Raw genomic sequence first — 19,910 nt, forward strand, 5'->3', positions numbered from 1 at the left:
TGAGCCAGTTACTGCCACACACGATGGCATGGAGACAGCCCACAAGCTCATCATGTGGATGAAAGAATCCAGGCATGAAAGAGAATTTATGATTCACTCACATAAAACTCAAAATCAGGCAACACTAAGCCGTGTGTTAGAAACCAGAATAGCAACTGTGTCAGTCAGCTTCACGGCACTGTAACGAATACCTGAGATAATCAACTTATGAAAACAAAAGGTTTATTTGGGCTCACAGTTTTAGAAGCTTCAGTCCATGACCCACTGACCCTGTTACTTTGGGGCCTATAGTGAGGTAGCACATCACCGTGGAAGGACGTAGCAGGGCAAAACAATTCACCTCATGTCCCGGAAGTAAAAGAGAGCAAGAGGAAGAGGTTGGGCTCACTCCTTCTTCAGGGGCCTAACCTGGTGACCTAAAGACCTCCAGTTAGACCCCACCTCTTTAAGCCTCCACCACCTCCCAGTGATGCCAGACTGGGGACGACCAAGCCTTTACCACCTGGCCCTCTGGGGGACCCACAGATCTAGATATAGCTGTGGCTGACTATTTCAATCAGCTTCTTTGCTGCTGTGACTAAAAGATCTGACCAGGACAACTGAGGAGAGGAAAAGTTTGAGGGCCCATGGTTTCAGGGTCTTAGTCTATAGAAGGCCAGCTCCATTTCTCTGGGCTCGAGGTGAGGCAGGACATCATGGTGGGAGAGAGTGGCAGAGGGAAGCAGCTCACACATCACAGTGATCAGGAAGCAGAGAGACCCTTTCCAGATATAAATATATACCCAAAGCCATGCCCCAGTCCCCACCTCCTCCAGCCACACCCCACCTGCCTGCAGTTACCACCCAGTTAATCAGGGGATTCATTCACTGATTGGGTTGAGACTCACAGCCCCCATCATTTCTCCTCTGAACCTTCTTGCACTGTCTCACACGTGAGCTTTGGGGGTCAGCTCACCACAGACCATAACACTGCCCTTGGTGTGGGTCTGGAAGGGGCAGGGGGCTGGAGACACGGGCCATGCCCTGTTTCTTGGGAGAAACCACCTCTCCATTCCCTACAACACCCCGATCTGATCAGCTCCATTTGACAGATAAATAAACCGAGACTGGGGGACATTATGAGCCCATCCAAGAACCCACAGCCGCAAGGTGGGCAGAGCTGAGATTCCCAGGAGAACACCTCGTGGGCTCTTCCTGTCCCCTGCCTATGTGTCCTCCCCGCTCCCGGACCTCCCCCAATCCCGGTGATGCTCACTCCTGTTGGCTGCTCCACAGTGTCGCGATTCTCCAGCCCCCGGGTGACCCCCCGGCTGAGCCGCAAGCGGGCGCTGTCCATCTCCCCGCTCTCTGATGCCAGCCTCGACCTGCAGCGCATGATCCGGACCTCGCCCAACTCCCTGGTGGCCTACATCAACAACTCCCGCAGCAGCTCCGCAGCCAGTGGCTCCTACGGGCACCTGTCGGCCGGTGCCCTCAGGTGAGCCCTGCTGGCCAGCTGAGGACCGAGAACGGGGAGCTGGGCTGGGGTCCCCAAGGGGAGGGTCTGGCTTCTCAGTGGGCACTTTGAACCCGAGGAGCAAAGGTTCATCTGTGAATCAGCACTTGTGACTTCAGAAGAAGTCAGGAGGTGACCAAGCGTGCCAACAGAGGAGACTGTCATCACGGACAGCTCTGTCACAAGGGATTCACTCAGGGCAGCAGCTCCCCGGCCCTGGGGTGCTAGAAGGAGCAAACAGGAAGCCACCACCATGTCTTTGATGGCCTGGTTGACCAGAGTCACCAGCATTTCCTCAGTGTCCTGCTTTGGGAAGAGGGGCTTACAGACAAGGGCGATGACAGCTAAGGATGTGGGGGTGAAATGGAGCCTGGCATCTGCAGGGCGACAACCTGCCAGGGGGGTGAAGGCTGCACCCCAGGAGCTAAGCATGAAAGGCCCAAGGGACAGGCAAAGAAAGGGGAGCCGCCGCTGGTTGGGGGATGGTGCAGCCCGTACCCTGCCCTTCTCGATGCCCTGGGCAGGGTCTTCTCTGTCCAGGAAGTCTCAGCCTAACGGAGGCCCCTGCCTCTCCCCCACCGCCCCACCTCCTCTCCGTTGCAGCCCAGCCTTCACCTTCCCCCACCCCATCAACCCCGTGGCCTACCAGCAGATCCTGAGCCAGCAGAGAGGCCTGGGCTCCGCCTTCGGACACACTCCACCCCTGATCCAGCCCTCGCCCACCTTCCTGGCTCAGCAACCCATGGCCCTCACCTCCATCAGTGCTGTGTCCACGCAGCTGAGCAGCGGCAGCAACTGTGTGAGCGATGCCAACCAGGTAGGTGTGCCCAAGGAGCAGAGGTGGCCACCATATACTCAGCTGGCCCCGCAAGGGCCATTCAGTGCCCACACATGCTGGAAATTGGTGAAAGGACTCTGGGACCCGGGATGGCTAGTGAGATCTCTTCTGGATACAAGGGGCTGAATGATGGAGGAGCCCTGGGGTTTGTCCATGGCAAGCTTTCAGCCTCTGGGGTCTGCTATCTCTGGTCCAGTAAACACAATGAGTGGATGGAGAACCCTCCAATTCACGGGGTCCGGCACCATGTAGGCACACCATGCACTGCGTGTGAAATGAAAGAATGAACCAACCGTAATGATGTTCGTGCAGGTTCATCTTAGAGCATCTGTTTCCTGCAGGTTCTCAATGATGTTCGTGTAGGTTCATCTTAGAGCATCTGTTTCCTGCATGTTCTCAACCACCTTGACTCTCCAATCGGCCTTAGGCCTTGCCTGGGCATCCTAGCAAGGTACCTGGCACCCCTGGGTGCCATCAATATCTGGCAGCCAGTGAGGTCTTAATTTGCAGCTGGGGACGTGGCTTTAGAAGGACAGGGCTGTATAACAGACAGGCACAGGCTTTGGACTTGTCAGACCCTGCCTGGTTCCTGATTTGCAGCAAATGACTTTACCTCTCTCAGCCTAAGCTAACTCATCAGCACATAGGGACCTGTCACCTAAGCTGGGCCACTCCGCATAGAAACAAGTGGTACTTGGGAAGACAATCCTAGAGGGGAAGCAACCATCCCAGGCCACATGTCTTCTCCCTCTACATCCCAGGGCTGCAGATGGCCCAGCACCTCCCCAGACAGTTACAATGGGCTTCTGAAGCCCTTGCCCTTTGCTGAGAAGCCAGGCCCTGGGTCCCCTGCTCTGGAAATCTAAGAAGTTGAACCTCAAAAGGACACAAGCAAGGGTTTCCACCATTTCCCAAAGGGGTCTCTTTTTCACCGTCCCCCACCCCTTGCAAAGCTGAGGTGGCAGCTCATGGAAAGGGGAGTGGTGGTGGCCTAGGTCTGGCCTTCTCCTGGGAGTGCCCCTGGCTGGAGGACCAGGCTGGGAGACTCAAATTCTGCTGCTTCAAACACAGGGTTGGCCTACGTGTTCTGTGTAGGGAGGTGTCAGAGGTAGAGTCCGATCCAAACTCAGGGTGTCCTGTCCTGCACCTGTGTGACAGACTGTCCTCTGCTCCTCCTCTCAGAACAAGCAGAGCAGCGAGTCGGCTGTGAGCAGCACCGGGAACCCCATCACCATTCACAAGCGGAGCAAGGTCAAGACTGAAGCTGAGGGCCTGCGGCCAGCCTCCCCAGTGGGACTGACACAGGTAACCCGATGGCCACTCTCACTGGTCTTGAGCTGGGACCAGGCCAGCTCTCCTGGGTTGGCTGCCTTTGGGCCTTTCACCTGTGGATGAAAAGGAATGGACCAGTGAATGGAGGGTGGGTAGATGGGTGGCTGTATGAATGAATGAATGAATGAATGAACGAACCAACCAATCAGAGAGGGCGAGATGGTTCCCAGAGCCATGACTGCCTCACAACCTGTACATACCACATGTTTATCAATGAATGAATAAAAGAATGAATGAACAAACTCCCACCTGCCCTTCCACCTTGTCCCTGCTGTGGCCACTTCTCCCCATGCCTCAATCTTGAGCAGCATAAGCCTCAGCCAAAATGTGTTGCTTACATCCCTGAACGGCCCAGGCTCCTTGGGCTGCCCTCATCCTGGAACTCCGTCCCCGCTCCGTCGCCTTCATTGCCACTGGCTTTCCGAGGTCACTGGACTCGCATCTGCCCAGACACTCAGCCTAGCTCCTGGATCATCTTGGGACAGGGAAGGAAGTATGATTTCTGGCAGGAGGAGTGAGAACCAGCAGCTTACAGCCTATTGGATGGCCAAAATCTTTGTGCCACTTATTCTAATGCCCCAAGATGGAGCAGGAGCCAGTCATACAAAGGGCCTTGCTGACCTTGAAGGTGACCCACATGGCCCACCCAGCCTTCACACAGTGACCCAGTTGCCATCTGTTCCTACAGAATCCCCAGGTCGGCCACCAAGGATGCGTGGTACCTCCTAATCCCCGTCTCCCCACATCTGCCGGACCATCCTTTATCACGACTGTAAACCATCGGGCATGCTCTGGGCACTTAATTTTCATGAAATATCGGGCCCTATTATTGTCAGACAAACAGGGGTTGGTGACAAATTCTCCCCCTCGCTGACACCAAAACCAGTCTCTGCATGATGCATGGCTTTCACGAGGCTGGCCATCATAAGGGTCGTTGAAATGGATGAGGACACACATATCCAGGGAAGATAAACAGGTTGGAGTGGCGGGCGGGGGGGGAGTCAGGCCCTGAGCACCTGGGAGGCCCATGTCCCACCTGCCATAGTGGGGGGGCGGCTGGGACCGCCCTCCAGCCCAGATGGGCCGCACAGAGCCCCCTCCCTGCTCAGCAGCTGCTGGGGATATCCGTGGAAGGAAAGCATTTTATCACGAGGGGGTGGTCCTCCTGTCACTCTGAGTCCTGATTCACAGCAAGGTGGACGGGCGGCTTTGCCTTGGCAGAAAAATGCAGCACAATGAATCTCTGCTCTGCCGAAGCGCTCAGAATTGCAGGCCAGGATGATGCCAGCCTCGCCAAGGGACCTGTGGTCGTGTCCTGGGAGCTTCCCTCCACTTGACAGCCCACTAGCTTCTCTGGGTCTTGTCTGAAGTGAGCCAAGCCTTCAGTGTCTGGAAATAGCAAAATACTCCTGGTGTTCCTTCAAATGCATGAGGAGTGGCATTAGGAGACCCAGGGGTCCCTTCTCCATGGTCTCCCTTCAGCAGCCCTCCGCTGCTAAAGATGGGTCCTGTCCCGTGGTCCCCAGGCAGCCCAGGTACAGTGCTGGTTTCCTTTCAGAGAGTGCATTATTTAAAGCTGCCCTGAAAACAGCCAGGAGCCTTTTTAGGAAGAGTTCTTTGAGTCCCCCGTGGAAAAGTCAGGCCAAGAGGTGATGGGCACCCCACAGCCGGGAGCCATTTCTGCTGATTTCTGTGCTCCTAGAAATGGACTCGGTTTGGCTAAATCTCAGGAGCCAGCGTCCGTTAGGGCTCTTGACCATGGCAAGAGATGCTCCCCTTCGCCTGCACTGGGCATGCTGTCCCCAGAGGCTGTTTGGAAAGACAGAACATTTTTCCTGCTGTTTTTGAAAATAGCTTGAAATATCAAGCAAGTGTTTGTAAGGTCACCTCTTCACCTGGCTTTGTTCCAAGCTTGACTGGTAAATGAGTGGCATATTAGAAAGTCCACAACAGGACATTTTGGGCCCTGCCTGTGTCAGCCTGGGGCATCTGTCCTGCCCTCCCAACAAACCCCTGCCCCCGCAGGTTCCTCTGGTCTGTCCCCATGACTCAGAGGCTCCCCTGGGCCGGCTCTGGGTTAGCACCAGCTGGGGTGAGGAAGCCCCACCTTGAAATGGGGCTTTCCTGGGCCCTAATAACGTGAGCAACCCAAGGTCAGGTCTAGGCTGCTGAGGTCTTGCTGTGGGTTCCAGGAGGTCAACCCTTTCCAGAGCCTCAGATTTCCCAGCCGTAATACGAGAATGCAGACCACGTTTTAGGAGCGGTGCAGAGAGAACATTCTGGAGGCATTCCCTCTGCTGAGCAGGTCGCAGCTACAATAGCACTGCCCTGGTGCAAATCCAGGTGCCTCCCGAGCCCTTCAGAGAGGAACAACGGGAGAGTAACCCTTCCAAGCCAGACACCTGTTGGTTTCCTGTCACCTCCGTCAGGAGCAGGCCCTGCACACATTATAAATAAAAAAAATGTTCCTCCTCCCACCCCAGCTCCCCTTAGTGGAGACCAACTCAAATAAACAAAAGTCGCTGCCCTGCTCTCTGCTGTCCTCCTTGGCTGTCAGTAGAAGCAGGAGGTGATGAATACCTTGGTGGTGACAAGCCAGCACTAGAGAAAGGACAGCTGCTGATAAGAAGAGCTATGGACAGGGATCTTCTGGATGAGTGTGTGTGTGTGTGTGTGTGCGCACGCGCGCGCGTGCGTGCGTGCGCATGTGTGTCCACACCTCTGCCTGCTCAGAGTCCTTGGCATTCTGCACACCGCTAATAGTGACCTGTCCTCGGGGTCACATGCTAGACACGGCTCATGAGGATGTGATCTGCTCTCCCCCTACCAGGAGCAGCTGGCTGACCTCAAGGAAGACCTGGACAGGGACGACTATAAGCAGGAGGCCGAGGTGGTCATCTATGAGACCAACTGTCACTGGGAGGACTGCAGCAAGGAGTATGACACCCAGGAGCAGCTGGTGCACGTAAGCCTCCACCCCACGTCCCAGCCTCTGCGCACGGTGGGCAGAGCCCCCGCCACCCTGGGCCTACGGCCTCCAGTGCCTCTGCTGCAATAAGAGGCTGATGGGGGAGGCCCCAGGAGGATCCGGGGCTTCATCCTCTGTGAGTGGGAGGCATAATGACTTATTTGTGCTCTGCCAGTTTCCCATAAGATGATTTCCAAATACATGTGTAACCCAAGAGTCAAAGAATAAGTGAATGAGAAAATCAGGACAAAGGGAATAACAGAGTAAAGCCAGGAGGAGAGTTCGTATTAAAATCAAGTGCTCGGAGCTCGAGATCACACACGGACATCTTCCTGTCCTAAGCATCCTGGCAGCCAATGCACGAAGGGAAATCAGATTAATTAAACCAGCCAGGCTCTCTAATAATAAAGTCTGACTCTAAAACCTGAAAAAGGGTTCTCCTATGGAGGAAAGAGTTAGTAATTTCCTCTTGGAGACCATTTGCAGATACACAGTGTATTGGGTATAGGTGGATGGCTATGTCCAGATTCTAACAGCTTAGGCAAAGAAGGCCACAGAGTCAGTGTGTCCTTCAGGGTATGTCTCTTTGTCCCCATTCAAACTCTTAGACAGCAGCATCCATTATGGTAGTAGTCAGGTGTAATGTGAACTTGGCAGTTAGAACACACCAACTCCCTCTGCTTCTTCCAATGGGGTTTGTTCCCAAATACCATAGGTGTCTTTCTCCTCCCAACATTGTCACCCAGGACACCAGAATTTACCAGCAAACCCATTGCAGCTGATACAGAACCTGCAACTCAGGGTCTCATCTAATCCCTTCTGAAACTCCAACATGAACTTTCAACCTGTACCACCTCTTTGGGATCCCTGTTGAAGAGGAAGTTTGGAGCTGTGGTTTGTGGAACAGATCAGATATAATTAAAGGAAGAGAGGGTCAGCATCTCGGGATGGGAGGGGGCTCAAACCACAGTGCAGAGGTGAGGACACAAAAGATGTATACCAAAGAGCAGGCATAAGCTGGGCATGGTGGCACATGCCTGTAATCCCAGTGGCTCAGGAGGCTGAGGCGGAAGGATCACAGGTTCAAAGCCAGCCTCAGCAACTTAGCGAGGCCCTAAGTGACTCAGGGAGACCCTCTCTATAAATAAAATATAAAAAGGGCTGGGGATGTGTCTCAGTGGTTAAGCACCCTTGGGTTCAATCCCTAGTACCGAAAAAAAAAAAAAAAAAGAATAGGCACAGAATCCTGACCTAGAAAGAAAGACTGTAGGCCCAGGACTGTCCCTGTAGCTGCAGGTGGCCACCTCCACTTGGCTCTGGAGACAGTGGACTGCTCTGCGGGAGGGGAGGGGCCCCTTTCTGCAGCTCTGCCTCTCTCTGCTCCCTGGGAAGATGAATGGGCGAGTGGGAGCCCTACTCGATTATTAACAATTTGTTGCTAAGTAAACCAATAAGAAAAAATGAAAGGCATTGTCAGGAAGCATTTTGATCATTTGAAAGACTTTAAGAATAGAAAGGGAAGCTAATAGGAGAGGATTTCTCTGGAAGTTCAAATGCTATATAGTTTACTTGCTCCAGTGGAGGTGTATAAACAGTGGAGCCTTTAAACAGGGCACAGGTGCCTGATGGCTTTCCGTCTTCTGGGATCAGGTGCCACCAAGGGCCTGACGCTCAGCTTCCTAGGTCACAGAGATCAAGCTACATTGTCCAGGAGAAGGAGACTGCAAGCCACAAATGCCATCCATGTATACAATTTTACATTTCCTATAAGCATTAAAAAATAGTACAGGCGAGCACAGTGGCGCACGCCTATAATCCAAGCTGCTCAGGAGGCTGAGGCAGGAGGATCGCAAGTTCAAAGCCAGCCTCAGCAAAAGCGAGGTGCTAAGCAACTCAGTGAGACCCTATCTCCAAATAAAATATCAAATAGGGCTGGGAATGTGGCTTAGTGATCAAACGCCCTTGGATGCACTTCATAGTACCTAAATAAATAAATTAGTACAGGCAAAGTTAACTTTAAAACAGCTAGACCCTTATCCAGAATGCTTGGGACCAGATGTGTTTCAGGTTTGGGATTTTTTGCATTTTGGAAGAGCTGCTTATACATAATGAGATATCTTGGAGATGGGATCCAAATCTAAACATGAAATTCACTTCTGTTTTGTGTCCACCTTATGCCAGCCTGAAGGTAATTTAATACAGTATTTTTAGTGCACCTACGATTTGATGGGGACCCATCCCGTGAGATCAAGTGTGGAATTTTCCACTTGTGGCATTGAGTTGTTTCTCAGAAAGTGTTTTACATGGGTATCAGATTAAGGATGCTTACCCTGTGATATATTTTATTTACTTAATAGCTGAAATATTATCCTATCACCAATACCATCAGTATAGAACGACGTTAATTGAGATATTGTACATTTTTTCCCAGTCTAAGTCTTTGAAACCAGTGTGTAGTTTGCACTTAGAGCCCTAAGTGGTCAGCCACAGCCAAACACCATCCCCCAACACACACACAGCACTTTTAACCAGCCACAATTCAGGGGTCCAGGAGCCGCACGTGGCAGTGGCCCTTGGGGTCCATGGGGTAGGCAGCTGGGTTCACCGACTCCTGGGGCTTGTTTCGTGCAGCACATCAACAACGAGCACATCCACGGGGAGAAGAAGGAGTTCGTGTGCCGCTGGCAAGCCTGCACGCGGGAGCAGAAGCCCTTCAAGGCCCAGTACATGCTGGTGGTCCACATGCGGCGGCACACGGGCGAGAAGCCCCACAAGTGCACGGTGAGCACCCTCCTCCCACAGCAGCCTTAGGACCCACATCTCCAGGCCAGGGGGTAGTGGCCTGGAGACCACAGGCTGACCTGAGTGGTACAGGCCACGGCAGCAGCATGGGGACAGGTCTGGCCAGTGAGTCATTCTGTCTGTCCCCACCCTGGTTTTCTGCCTGGTTGGAGTCCTGGAGGCCACTGGTCCACTGCTGCCCAGACCTTAGCAAATTCACTGTTTGGGCATGAGGAACTCAGTAACCAGGGTACAGGTATGCTGATGTCACCTTGGCCATCTGATTGTGAGCCCCAAGCACAGTCCACTTTAATTAACTTGGGACACTGGGCAGAAAAGCCACCTCCATAGCACCCTGCAGGAAAGCGTCTTTGGTGAGTCACAGCTGGAGGCATTTGAGCAATGAAGGGTTAAAAACCACTTTGGTTAAGTTTGGGGGGTTTTCTTGGTTGGTTTGGTTTTCTTTGTGTGAGTGTGCGGTACCTTTTTATGGATAAGTTGTAAGACTTCTTGCCTGGTGTGGTGATACACACCTGTAACACCAGCAACTCAGGAGGCTGAGGCAGGAGGATCCCAACTTCAAGGCCAGCCTCAGCAACTTAGCAAAATGCTATCTCAAAATTAAAAAATAAAAAGGGTTGGACATATAATCATACACCCCCCCCTACCCTGGGTCCAATCCCCAGTACCCAGGAGGGGGGAAAAAACAATTGTAAGAGTTCTTTATATATCTAGGTAATAGATCCTCTCACACATATGATTTACAAATATTTCTCCCATTCTGAGGGTGGTCTTCATTTTGCTGATAATTTCCTTTGAAGCCCAAAAGTTTATCTTTGATGAAATCTAATGATGGGTTGTTTAGATTTTTATTGTATCTAAGAAATCATTGTCTAATCCGGGGTCACAAAGATTTACCCCTCCGTTTTCTTCGAAGAGTTTGATAGTTTTAAACATATATTTTGATGCACACACACACTAGTTTATAGTCTAGCTTTTCCAATAAGGTCTTTGATCCACTTTGAGTCAGCTTGTTAGACATTTCTGCCCCTTTCCCAGTTTTCTGGCAAGACATGTTAACTGTTAGCACTGATGAAACCCATCTTCTGGGCACAAGCTGAGCGGTACTAGACTGGGGTGGAGGCCCCTGCCTTGGACCTGGGCTGCCCTCACGGACCTCTCCACCTCCTTCCAGTTCGAAGGCTGCTCGAAGGCCTACTCTCGCCTGGAGAACCTGAAGACACACCTGCGGTCCCACACTGGGGAGAAGCCCTATGTGTGTGAGCACGAGGGCTGCAACAAGGCTTTCTCCAACGCCTCGGACCGTGCCAAGCATCAGAACCGCACTCACTCCAACGAGGTACCCACATCGCGCCTGCGCACAGGGGCCCGCAGACCAGTGCGCGAAAGCCCAGCCCTCAATGTGTAGCCATCTGCCAGCAGTAGGTAGCCAGGTGCCGGGGCGCCCCTCTTCCACCACTACCTGCTGCACATCCCTGGATGCAGACCACCCCTCAGGGACCTGGGCGCGCCAGGCTCCCTGTCTGTGCTTTATCTTCTTTTTTGAAAGAGAAGATGCCTGCAGTGGCTCAGCTGCCGTGGCGATGCCGTCTGAGCTCCACAAGCTGCTCCTGCTCCAGCAGTCCCCGTGGCTGATAGTGACACGTTCTACTCGCTAGTGCTGCCTGAGTCTGCTGTGACCCTGAGCTCCCTGTCATTGAGGCCCAGGGTAGACTCTTTGTCCCTGAGTAGCCAGAGCCCTGGCAGGGCTGAGAGAGCCCAGAGTGGGAAATCAGCAGATGCCTTCAGGGTCTTCGACCCCTGGTCCCAATTCCGGCCCAGCCACACAATCATTGTGACTCGGGCAGACTTTATAAAGAGCATTTCTAATAGCTTAGATAAGGTGGAGGCCCCAAATGGACCTTGGTTCAATGCCTGTAAGAAGTTAAGAGGAATTCCCAACGCCCTCTGGACCTGGCAAGCCATCTACAAATAAGAATCAGCCTTGAAAAGGAGGGTGTGTGTGTGTGTGTGTGTGTGTGTGTGTGTGTGTATTTCTGTGTGTATGTGGGCTCAAGTGTGTATGTGTAGGTATGAATGGGGGCGGATGTGCGTGATTGTAAATGTATAACTGGCGGGGATGGTGGGAGGAGACTTGGAGTGGTGTGGGTGTGGCTGGGGTGTGCCTGTATGTGGGTGTGGTCATAGGGGAGCTGTGAGCCCAGTCTTTACCTTTTATCAGTAAGGTGTTTTTTTTTTTTTTCCTCTCTGAACCCATCTCCCCTCTTCGGGGTGCTGGTGCTGGCTCCCATGGGAGGCATGTGTGTCCCTTTCAAAGTCTCTCTCACCAGTGCCCCAGTGTCTTATGGAAAGCGCACCCTTGACCATGCACTTAATTTACATAAAAAGGTGGTACCCAGCCCGCTGGGGCCAGGCTGCTGAGGGCCTGGCACAGGGCGCTGGCTGCAAATGCAGCAGAGTGCCCACCCGTGGTGCCAGCCAGGTCATCCAATGGCATTCAGGACAGGGAGTGCACCCCTGGGGAGTTTGTCCTCGTGTTCCCACCCATGACACAGTCTTGGTTCTCCTCCTAGAAACCCTACATCTGCAAAATCCCAGGCTGCACCAAGAGGTACACCGATCCCAGCTCTCTCCGGAAGCATGTGAAAACGGTCCACGGCCCAGACGCCCACGTCACCAAGAAACAGCGCAACGATGTGCATCTCCGCGCCCCGCTGCTCAAGGAGAACGGAGACAACGAGGCCAGCACTGAGCCTGGTGGCCGGGGGTCTGAGGACAGTGCTGAGGCCAGCAGCAGCAGCCAGGCAGTGGAAGACTGCCTGCACATCAAAGCCATCAAGACCGAGAGCTCCGGGGTAAGCAGAGCCCGGCGACCCAGCTACAAAGGGCACTTCACAGCTGGGCCAGGACCCAGGACCCCGCGAGGGTATGGGCTCTGCTCTGAGGTCCCCCACCTAAGGGTGAGATGATGTCCTTCCTCTCCCCAACTCAGCTTTCTGTGCCCTTAACTGCCTTGGCCTCACATGGAGCCTGTCTTGTCCAGGTCCCTTTCTGTGACCTCGCTCCTGCTGGGCAGCTGAGGCAGGGCTGGAGGCGGGGCTGAGGATGCCTGCTCCCCACATTGGGCTGTGCCGGGTGGGGGCGGTCCCTGCGTGTCTGCCTCTCCAACCAGCACCAGAGGGCTGCTGGGGGTCCCCAACCCTCTGTCCTGTTCTGCGTCCTTCCCCTCTGGCCTCTGCTCCTTTTGTTCTAACCACCTGTTCTTTGTCTCCGCCTCTTTCCCAACTGTACCTCCCCTAAGGATAGACGGTACTGAGGTGAGCAGAGGATTCGGGTGGGGGTTGGGGCGGGCAGGGGTGAGCGAGGGTGGGCCCGGGTTCTTGTGGGTACCATTGCCCAGGTGGACACTGACCTGTCAGTCCAGGCCTCCTGGGCCCAGACCATGGGTTTGGAGAGGCAGACGGCAGGGCACTGTTCGTGGGAATACTAGAGTAGGTAAAGCAGGAGCAGGCTGGGGGAACAGTGGCTGCAGAACAGCTGGCCAGGAGGAGAGTGGGGGGAGACCAGGCTGCAGAGGGGGTGCACCAACCTAGAGGGTCTTGAAGACCAGCCACAGGAGAATAAGGAGTGCCATGGGCCAGAAGACCTGGAAGGACCGTGTTTGCTGGGAACTTGGGCCCTAATGGGAGAAAGCATCACAGCTTCCCAAGGAAAGGGCTGGGATTTGGGGGCATTTGGTCCGGATGAGCCCTGAGGTGCTGCATCCAGGGTGAGAGGGTGAGCTTCATCCGGGTCCCATCCCCAGCCCCAGCAGGTGCAGCCCGAGTTCTTCGTCTTTCTTGACTTGTGCATCGGTCATGAGCTCTCTGCCCTACTCCACCTCAACACAGAGGGAGGGCAGCGGCCATTCAGTCAAGGCTGCATCCTGGGTGTCCCTCCCCTTTCTAACACCTGCCTCTGGCCTATTGAGATGGCCCCACCCAGTACAAGGACCAACTCTTGGCTCGTCCTCTGTTTCATCCTGCATACATTGCTGTTGCTGGGACTGCTTCAGCACCTTCTCTCATTGCCATCCGGGGACCTGTGCACATGCCAGGTGCCCAGCAGGCAGGCAGGCAGGTTCATCTTGTAGTTGGGAAGGCCAAGGTTAAGCGAAGCAAAGTGACTTGACCATCTCATGTAGACCCACAGCGATGGTCTGCAAGTTCCTCTTTGAGATGTTGTCCTTCCTCCCCCCACGCCCCCAGTCCCAGCATGCCTGAGTGTGGTGTGGATGCAGGGTGGACGCAGGACGAGGTGCATCTGCACACCCTCTGATCTTTTGACTTCTGCCTCCTCCCTATAGCTGTGTCAGTCCAGCCCCGGGGCTCAGTCATCCTGCAGCAGCGAGCCCTCTCCCCTGGGCAGTGCCCCCAACAATGACAGTGGCGTGGAGATGCCGGGGACGGGGCCCGGGAGCCTGGGAGACCTGACATCGCTGGATGACACACCTCCAGGGGCCGACACCCCAGCCCTGGCTGCCCCCTCCACTGGCGGCCTGCAGCTGCGCAAACACGGGACCACCATGCACCGCTTCGAGCAGCTCAAGAGGGAGAAGCTCAAGTCGCTCAAGGATTCCTGCTCGTGGGCTGGCCCAGCTCCACACACCCGGAACACCAAGCTGCCTCCCCTCCCAGCAAGTGGTGAGTGGACACCCGGGGCTTATGGGTGGGGTGGGAGAGAACCTGGGGCTGCACCAGCTAGATCCACTCCCACCCAGCACTCACCAGCACATTGCACACAGAAGGAGACTGAGAAAGCCAAAAATGCCCCCATCTGAATCAAATTCAAGGGTAAGACCATCTAGCCCTGTGGGGCTCCAAAGCCCTGTGCTCTTTCAATTGCACCATGATGCTTCCCTGTAGCCCCCTAAAAAGAGGCAGACCTTGGGCGTTCACATCATTCTCTTCCTTTTCCAGTCATTTATTAAGCACCTGCTGTAGACAGTGTTCACCATCTAAAGTCCCCACCACTGCAAGCCCTGCCACTGGACTACCCCTGTATTGCAGAGGGACACCAAAGACACAGCTAAGTATAGAGCAGTGCAGAGGAAAGAGAAGCCTGTCTAGCTGGGCAAGAGCAGGAGGACTTCCTAGAGGAGGTGGCACTCTGCTCGACCTGCGCTTTGAGATGGAAGGGATCTTCAGCAAGCAAGTCTTGAGTGCTAACTGCATGCCCAGCATTGCACTAGGCACTGGGCACTCAGGCCCCAAGCCCTCCAGGAACTGACAGCCCCTTGTTGGGGACACTGTGATACACCCATCCTAAGGAATATTTGCTGTCCCAACTATTGGAGGGACTGCTGATGATCACTTTGAACTCTTATGGAATTTCCTGGGTTATGGACAGCCAAGGTCACCCCTCCCTGAGTAGCCACATCCATCAGTGATTACTGCAGGAGTGTAAGGGACCAGCCATGTTGGCCCAACTTGGGGCAGCACTAAAGGGCCACTGGAGATCCTGACCTTCCTCTGAGATCAACCTAGGCTCACTGTTCCTCTGACTACCCCCACGTTCTCTCCTTCCCCTCACAGGTATGGATCTCAGGGCCCTCCTTATAAGTAGCCTTCGGGGGGTTCCCAACTCACAACCCCCATCTGTGGACTCGGATGATACAGGAGACTGTAGCCCTAATCCCCTCTAGACAATAACCGGGTCCCAGCCAGGGAAGGTGGCACATGCCTGTGATCAGGCTGCTTGGAAGGCTGAGGCAGGAAGATTGCAAATTCAGGGTCAGCCTCTGCAACTTAGTAAGACCCTGTCTTAAAAAAAAAAAAAAAATGCTACTCTTGTCTATTGAGATGGCCCCATAGTTCAACAGTAAAGCACCCTGGGGTTCAATCCCCATTGCTGGGGTGGGGTGCAATCCTTTAGAGAGGTGCATTATCTATAAGAGCAGAGTTATCAGAATCCACAGGTAGCCGGGCAGTGACAGAGCTAAGATTCAGGCCTCCTAGCTTTCACTCACTCACCCTGGCAATAAGTGCCACCATTTGTTCATTTATCATTCCTACCCTCCCTTTCATTTGCAAATCTTCTATTGAGTGCCAGCTGTATGCCACACCCTCTCCTAGGGCTCCAGGCTCAGCAGACTGCCTCGGTACACCCAAGTAGGCAGAACCCCGCTCTTGGGCCCCAAAACTGACCCCTCTGCTTCCCCTACAGGTTCCAGCCTGGAAAACTTCAGCGGCCCTGGGGGTGGCGGGCCCACAGGGCTGCTGCCCAACCCACGGCTGTCTGAGTTGGCAGCGAACGAGGTGACCATGCTGAGCCAGCTGCAGGAGCGCCGCGACAGCTCCACCAGCACCATCAGCTCGGCCTACACCGTGAGCCGCCGCTCCTCGGGCATCTCCCCCTACTTCTCCAGCCGCCGCTCCAGCGAGGCCTCGCCCCTGGGCGCCGGCCGCCCCCACAACGCCAGCTCCGCGGACTCCTACGACCCCATCTCCACGGACGCCTCGCGGAGGTCCAGCGAGGCCAGCCAGTGCAGTGGCGGCGGCCCGGGGCTGCTCAACCTCACGCCTGCGCAGCAGTACAGCCTGCGGGCCAAGTACGCGGCGGCCACCGGAGGGCCACCACCCACACCGCTCCCGGGCCTGGAGCGCATGAGCCTGCGGACCAGGCTGGCGCTGCTGGATGCACCTGAGCGATCGCTGCCCTCCACTTTCCCACACCCACTAGGGCCCCGGCGTGGCAGCGACGGACCGACTTACGGTCAAGGTCATGGCCATGGCCACTTGGGGGCTCTGCCCGCCTTCCCCCATGAAGCACCAGGCGGCGGCACAAGACGGGCCAGCGACCCCGTGCGGCGGCCTGATGCCCTAGCTCTGCCACGGGTACAGCGTTTCCACAGCGCCCACAACGTCAGCCCGGGGACACTGCCACCTTGCACCGAGAGGCGAGGCCTCCGCCTGCCCAGCCACCCGAGCACCGACGGTAGCCTGGCTCATACCGCTTACTCTCCCAGGCCACCCAGCATCAGCGAGAATGTGATGATGGAGGCCATGGCCACGGGGATGGACGGCACAGGGCCCGAGTCCGACCTGGGACTGCCGGAGGATGACCTGGTGCTGCCGGATGACGTGGTGCAATACATCAAGGCACACACCAGTGGCGCCCTGGAGGAGAGCACAAGGCAGGTGTACCCCACGGAAAGCACCAGCTTCCCTGAGAACCCCAAACTGCCCAGCCCAGGCATGCATGGCCATCGCAGACTAGTGGCTGCAGACTCCAATGGGGGCCCCTCTGGCCCCGCAATGGGAGGCTGCCAGCTGGGCTATGGGGCACCCTCCAACCTGAACAAAAATAACATGCCTGTCCAGTGGAATGAGGTGAGCTCTGGCACCATGGATGCCCCCCTGCCCAGCCAGGTGAAGCCTCCGCACTTCTCTCAGGGCAATCTGGCTGTGGTACAGCAGAAGCCAGCCTTCAGCCAGTACCCGGGGTACAGTCCACAAGGTCTACAGCCCAGCCCTGGGGGCCTGGACAGCACCCAGCCACACCTCCAGCCCCATAGTGGAGCCCCGTCTGCACCCAGGGTGAACTACATGCAGCCGCTGCGACAGCCAGCCACAGGTGGTCAGTGTCTCAGCATGACCTCTACAGGGAGCCCCCACACCAACTATGGCCAAGCCCACCCCCAGCTGAGCCCCAGTACTGCCGGTGGGGCCCTGAACCAGTTCCCCCAATCCTGCAGCAATATGGCACCCAAGCCAGGCCACCTGGGGCTTCCTCAGCAGATGGAAGTTGCCTCTAACCCCTCCATGATGGGCGGCCACCACAGGGAAATTGGGGTCCCCAATTCAGCACTGGCTGGGGTACCACCACCTCACCCAGCCCAGAGCTATCCACAGCAGAGCCACCACCTGACAGGCCCCCTGAGTCAGGAGGGCTACCGCCAAGGCTCTAGCCTTCTGCCTCCCCACCAACCCGGCTTCCTGGAGTCCCAGCAGAGCACCATGGGGGTGGCCACATCCAACTTTGGCCTAGTACAACCCCGGCCACCCCTCGAGCCCAGCCCCGCCGGCCGCCACCGGGGAGTACGTGCTGGGCAGCAGTTGGCCTATGCCAGGGCCACTAGCCAGGCCATGGCTGCCATGTCAGTCAATCAGGAGACAGCAGAGGCTGTGCCCAAGGGAGCAATGGGCACCATGGCGACCCTGCCTCCTCAGCCACCTCTGCAGGACGCAGGCGGTGCTCAGGACCACAGCACTCTCCACTACTACGGCCAGATCCACATGTACGAACAGAATGGGGGCCTGGAGAGCCACGGAGGCTGCCCAGCCATGCGGCCCCAGCCACCAGCGCCACAGACCTGCCCGGACAGCATCCAGCCCCAGCCCTTGCCCTCCCCGGGGGTCAACCAGGTGTCCAGCACCGTGGACTCCCAGCTCCTGGAGGCCCCCCAGATCGACTTCGACGCCATCATGGATGACGGCGATCACTCGAGCTTGTTCTCGGGTGCGCTCAGCCCCAGCCTCCTCCACAGCCTCTCCCAGAACTCCTCCCGCCTTACCACCCCCCGGAACTCCCTGACTCTGCCCTCCATCCCCACGGGCATCAGCAACATGGCCGTTGGGGACATGAGCTCCATGCTCACCAGCCTGGCCGAGGAGAACAAGTTCTTGAACATGATGACTTAAGGCCCGGGACCCTGGTGCAGAGCAGAGCTAGCGGGATTCGACACTTCCCCGGAGCATGGGAATGGTATCCACGTTTTTCTTTTTCCAAAAAAGTATTAAATAGGGCTGAGAGGTTTTTTGCCAATGGTTCAGACTAAAGATGTGTGAAGAGAAAGTTCGTGAGTCTCCTCTGGTCCTTGGGACTATTTTTCAGAATGCTAAAAAAAAAGGTCTCCATAGGAAAGAAAAGAATGAAAAACTCTTGTACACAGTGCTTGTCAGCCTTTGGTGTTTGTGGGACCCACTGGGTTCTCGCTGCTCCCCGCTGTCATTTGCCTCATGGGGGATTCCATCGGCCAAGGGCTTCCCAAGCGCATGCAGAAAGAGGGTCGGGGAGCCACAGTGGGGTTTGAATCTGAAAGCCATACTGGATCTTCTACTCAAGGAATTTGGGCTTCTCATTCTGCCACCTGTAAGGAAAAGGAATTCCTGCCTACCCGGATTCTTCTAATAAACTTCAGCCTTGAGGTCTCTGAGTTCCTTTGCCACAGAGGAAAAAAAAAAAAAGCCCATTCCATCCAAATGTGTTGGAAACACATCTTAACTCCAGGTTTGGTAGAGCTGGAATCTCTACCCACTGCAGCCATGTTTGGGACTGGCAGATTGCCCACGTATATATGATTGAATAAAATATGTAAGTGTCACCAGGAAAAAGGAGAGAACAGGTGTATTACCTGGAGCACGCTGCTCCAGCCTGTCCCCTCCGTGTTTACAGTGTTCATGCATGTAGAATGTAGCCCTTCCTCAAGGAACGCTTGTCTCTAAATACCTCGGGGTTGCTGGAGCTGCTGTGGGTTAGGAAGTCCAGGGCACACCGCAGCTTGAGGTGTTCCTGTAGGAAGAAGTCGCATGTTTACCTAGTCCTGTTTCTCCAATGCACTGTCTGCCCACCTTACCATGGATAACTCTAGGCTCGGGGGCAACCGTTGCCCAGCCTCCTGCGCGTGGTGCATGCTGGTGAGCAGTCACCTGCAGCCCAATCAGTGGTCTACGCCAGGCCACAACGAGCACCCCCTATAACTTCTGAATTCCCTGACCTCTACCCTCCCTGGTTATTTGGCAGAGAAATGATGTCCTGCATGGTATTTGGGTGGGGATGGGAGGGTGAAGGGGTTGACTCTTGGACCCTGAGGGATGGTCACAGAGTTCCCCTGTTCAGTGTGACCAAGCCCCACCTGCAAGTGGAATTTGGAAGTGACTCCAAAAAGACATCATTCCTGATCATACAGAGGGTGAACGGTGCCTCTTCCCGCTGTGCGCACGCACCCCAAACCTTCTCGTGTTGAATTCCTGGCAACCTAGCCAAAGCAACTGTGCCACGTAGCTTCAGTCCGGCTGTGACCCTGGCTCCTGAGAGGAACTTCTCGACAGTCTGTGGACAGGGCCCAGCGCTGATTAACTGGGCCCTCTGTTTCCCAGGATAGCAAAACTCCTTGTGAAGATCCAGAGATGAGGCCAACTTCAAATGACAGCCCTGAGCCTCCGCCAGGGCTGTGTGGCTCTGGTGGTGTAGGCTCCCTTCCTGGGATAGGGCTGTGCTCGCCGTCCCCAACCTGTATATATTTTGTGAAGAAAACGTCGTCCCTGAATATACTGTAGGTGAGTCGTCCGGCCAGATTTATATCTCCAAAACATTTTTAGCTTTTTCTACATGCTATGAATTGAGATGACACGCTCAACTTGTAAATAAGTCTTTTTGTACATTAAAAAAGTAATTTTTTCATAATTTATCTTGTCTATCTGCTTCTCCCTTGA

The 19,910-nt window shown here is 55.1% G+C and overlaps 1 protein-coding gene across 1 annotated transcript in view; it reads left to right on the forward strand.

Moving 5' to 3' along the window:
- The window catches only part of Gli2 (GLI family zinc finger 2), a 169,983-nt gene extending 151,846 nt beyond the window's left edge, over window positions 1–18,137 (forward strand). The window contains exons 5-13 of the mRNA XM_026408867.2: window positions 1,276–1,477; window positions 2,099–2,312; window positions 3,516–3,638; window positions 6,496–6,630; window positions 9,265–9,414; window positions 10,610–10,774; window positions 12,009–12,290; window positions 13,781–14,117; window positions 15,640–18,137. Coding sequence (XP_026264652.2) covers window positions 1,276–1,477; window positions 2,099–2,312; window positions 3,516–3,638; window positions 6,496–6,630; window positions 9,265–9,414; window positions 10,610–10,774; window positions 12,009–12,290; window positions 13,781–14,117; window positions 15,640–18,116 — 4,085 coding nt within the window. The 3' untranslated portion in view covers window positions 18,117–18,137. The remainder of the gene's footprint in view (window positions 1–1,275; window positions 1,478–2,098; window positions 2,313–3,515; window positions 3,639–6,495; window positions 6,631–9,264; window positions 9,415–10,609; window positions 10,775–12,008; window positions 12,291–13,780; window positions 14,118–15,639) is intronic.
- Window positions 18,138–19,910: the final 1,773 nt, after the last annotated feature.

Source organism: Urocitellus parryii, chromosome 1 (assembly GCF_045843805.1).
Source record: "Urocitellus parryii isolate mUroPar1 chromosome 1, mUroPar1.hap1, whole genome shotgun sequence".
In the NCBI taxonomy this organism is placed as follows: domain Eukaryota; kingdom Metazoa; phylum Chordata; class Mammalia; order Rodentia; family Sciuridae; genus Urocitellus; species Urocitellus parryii.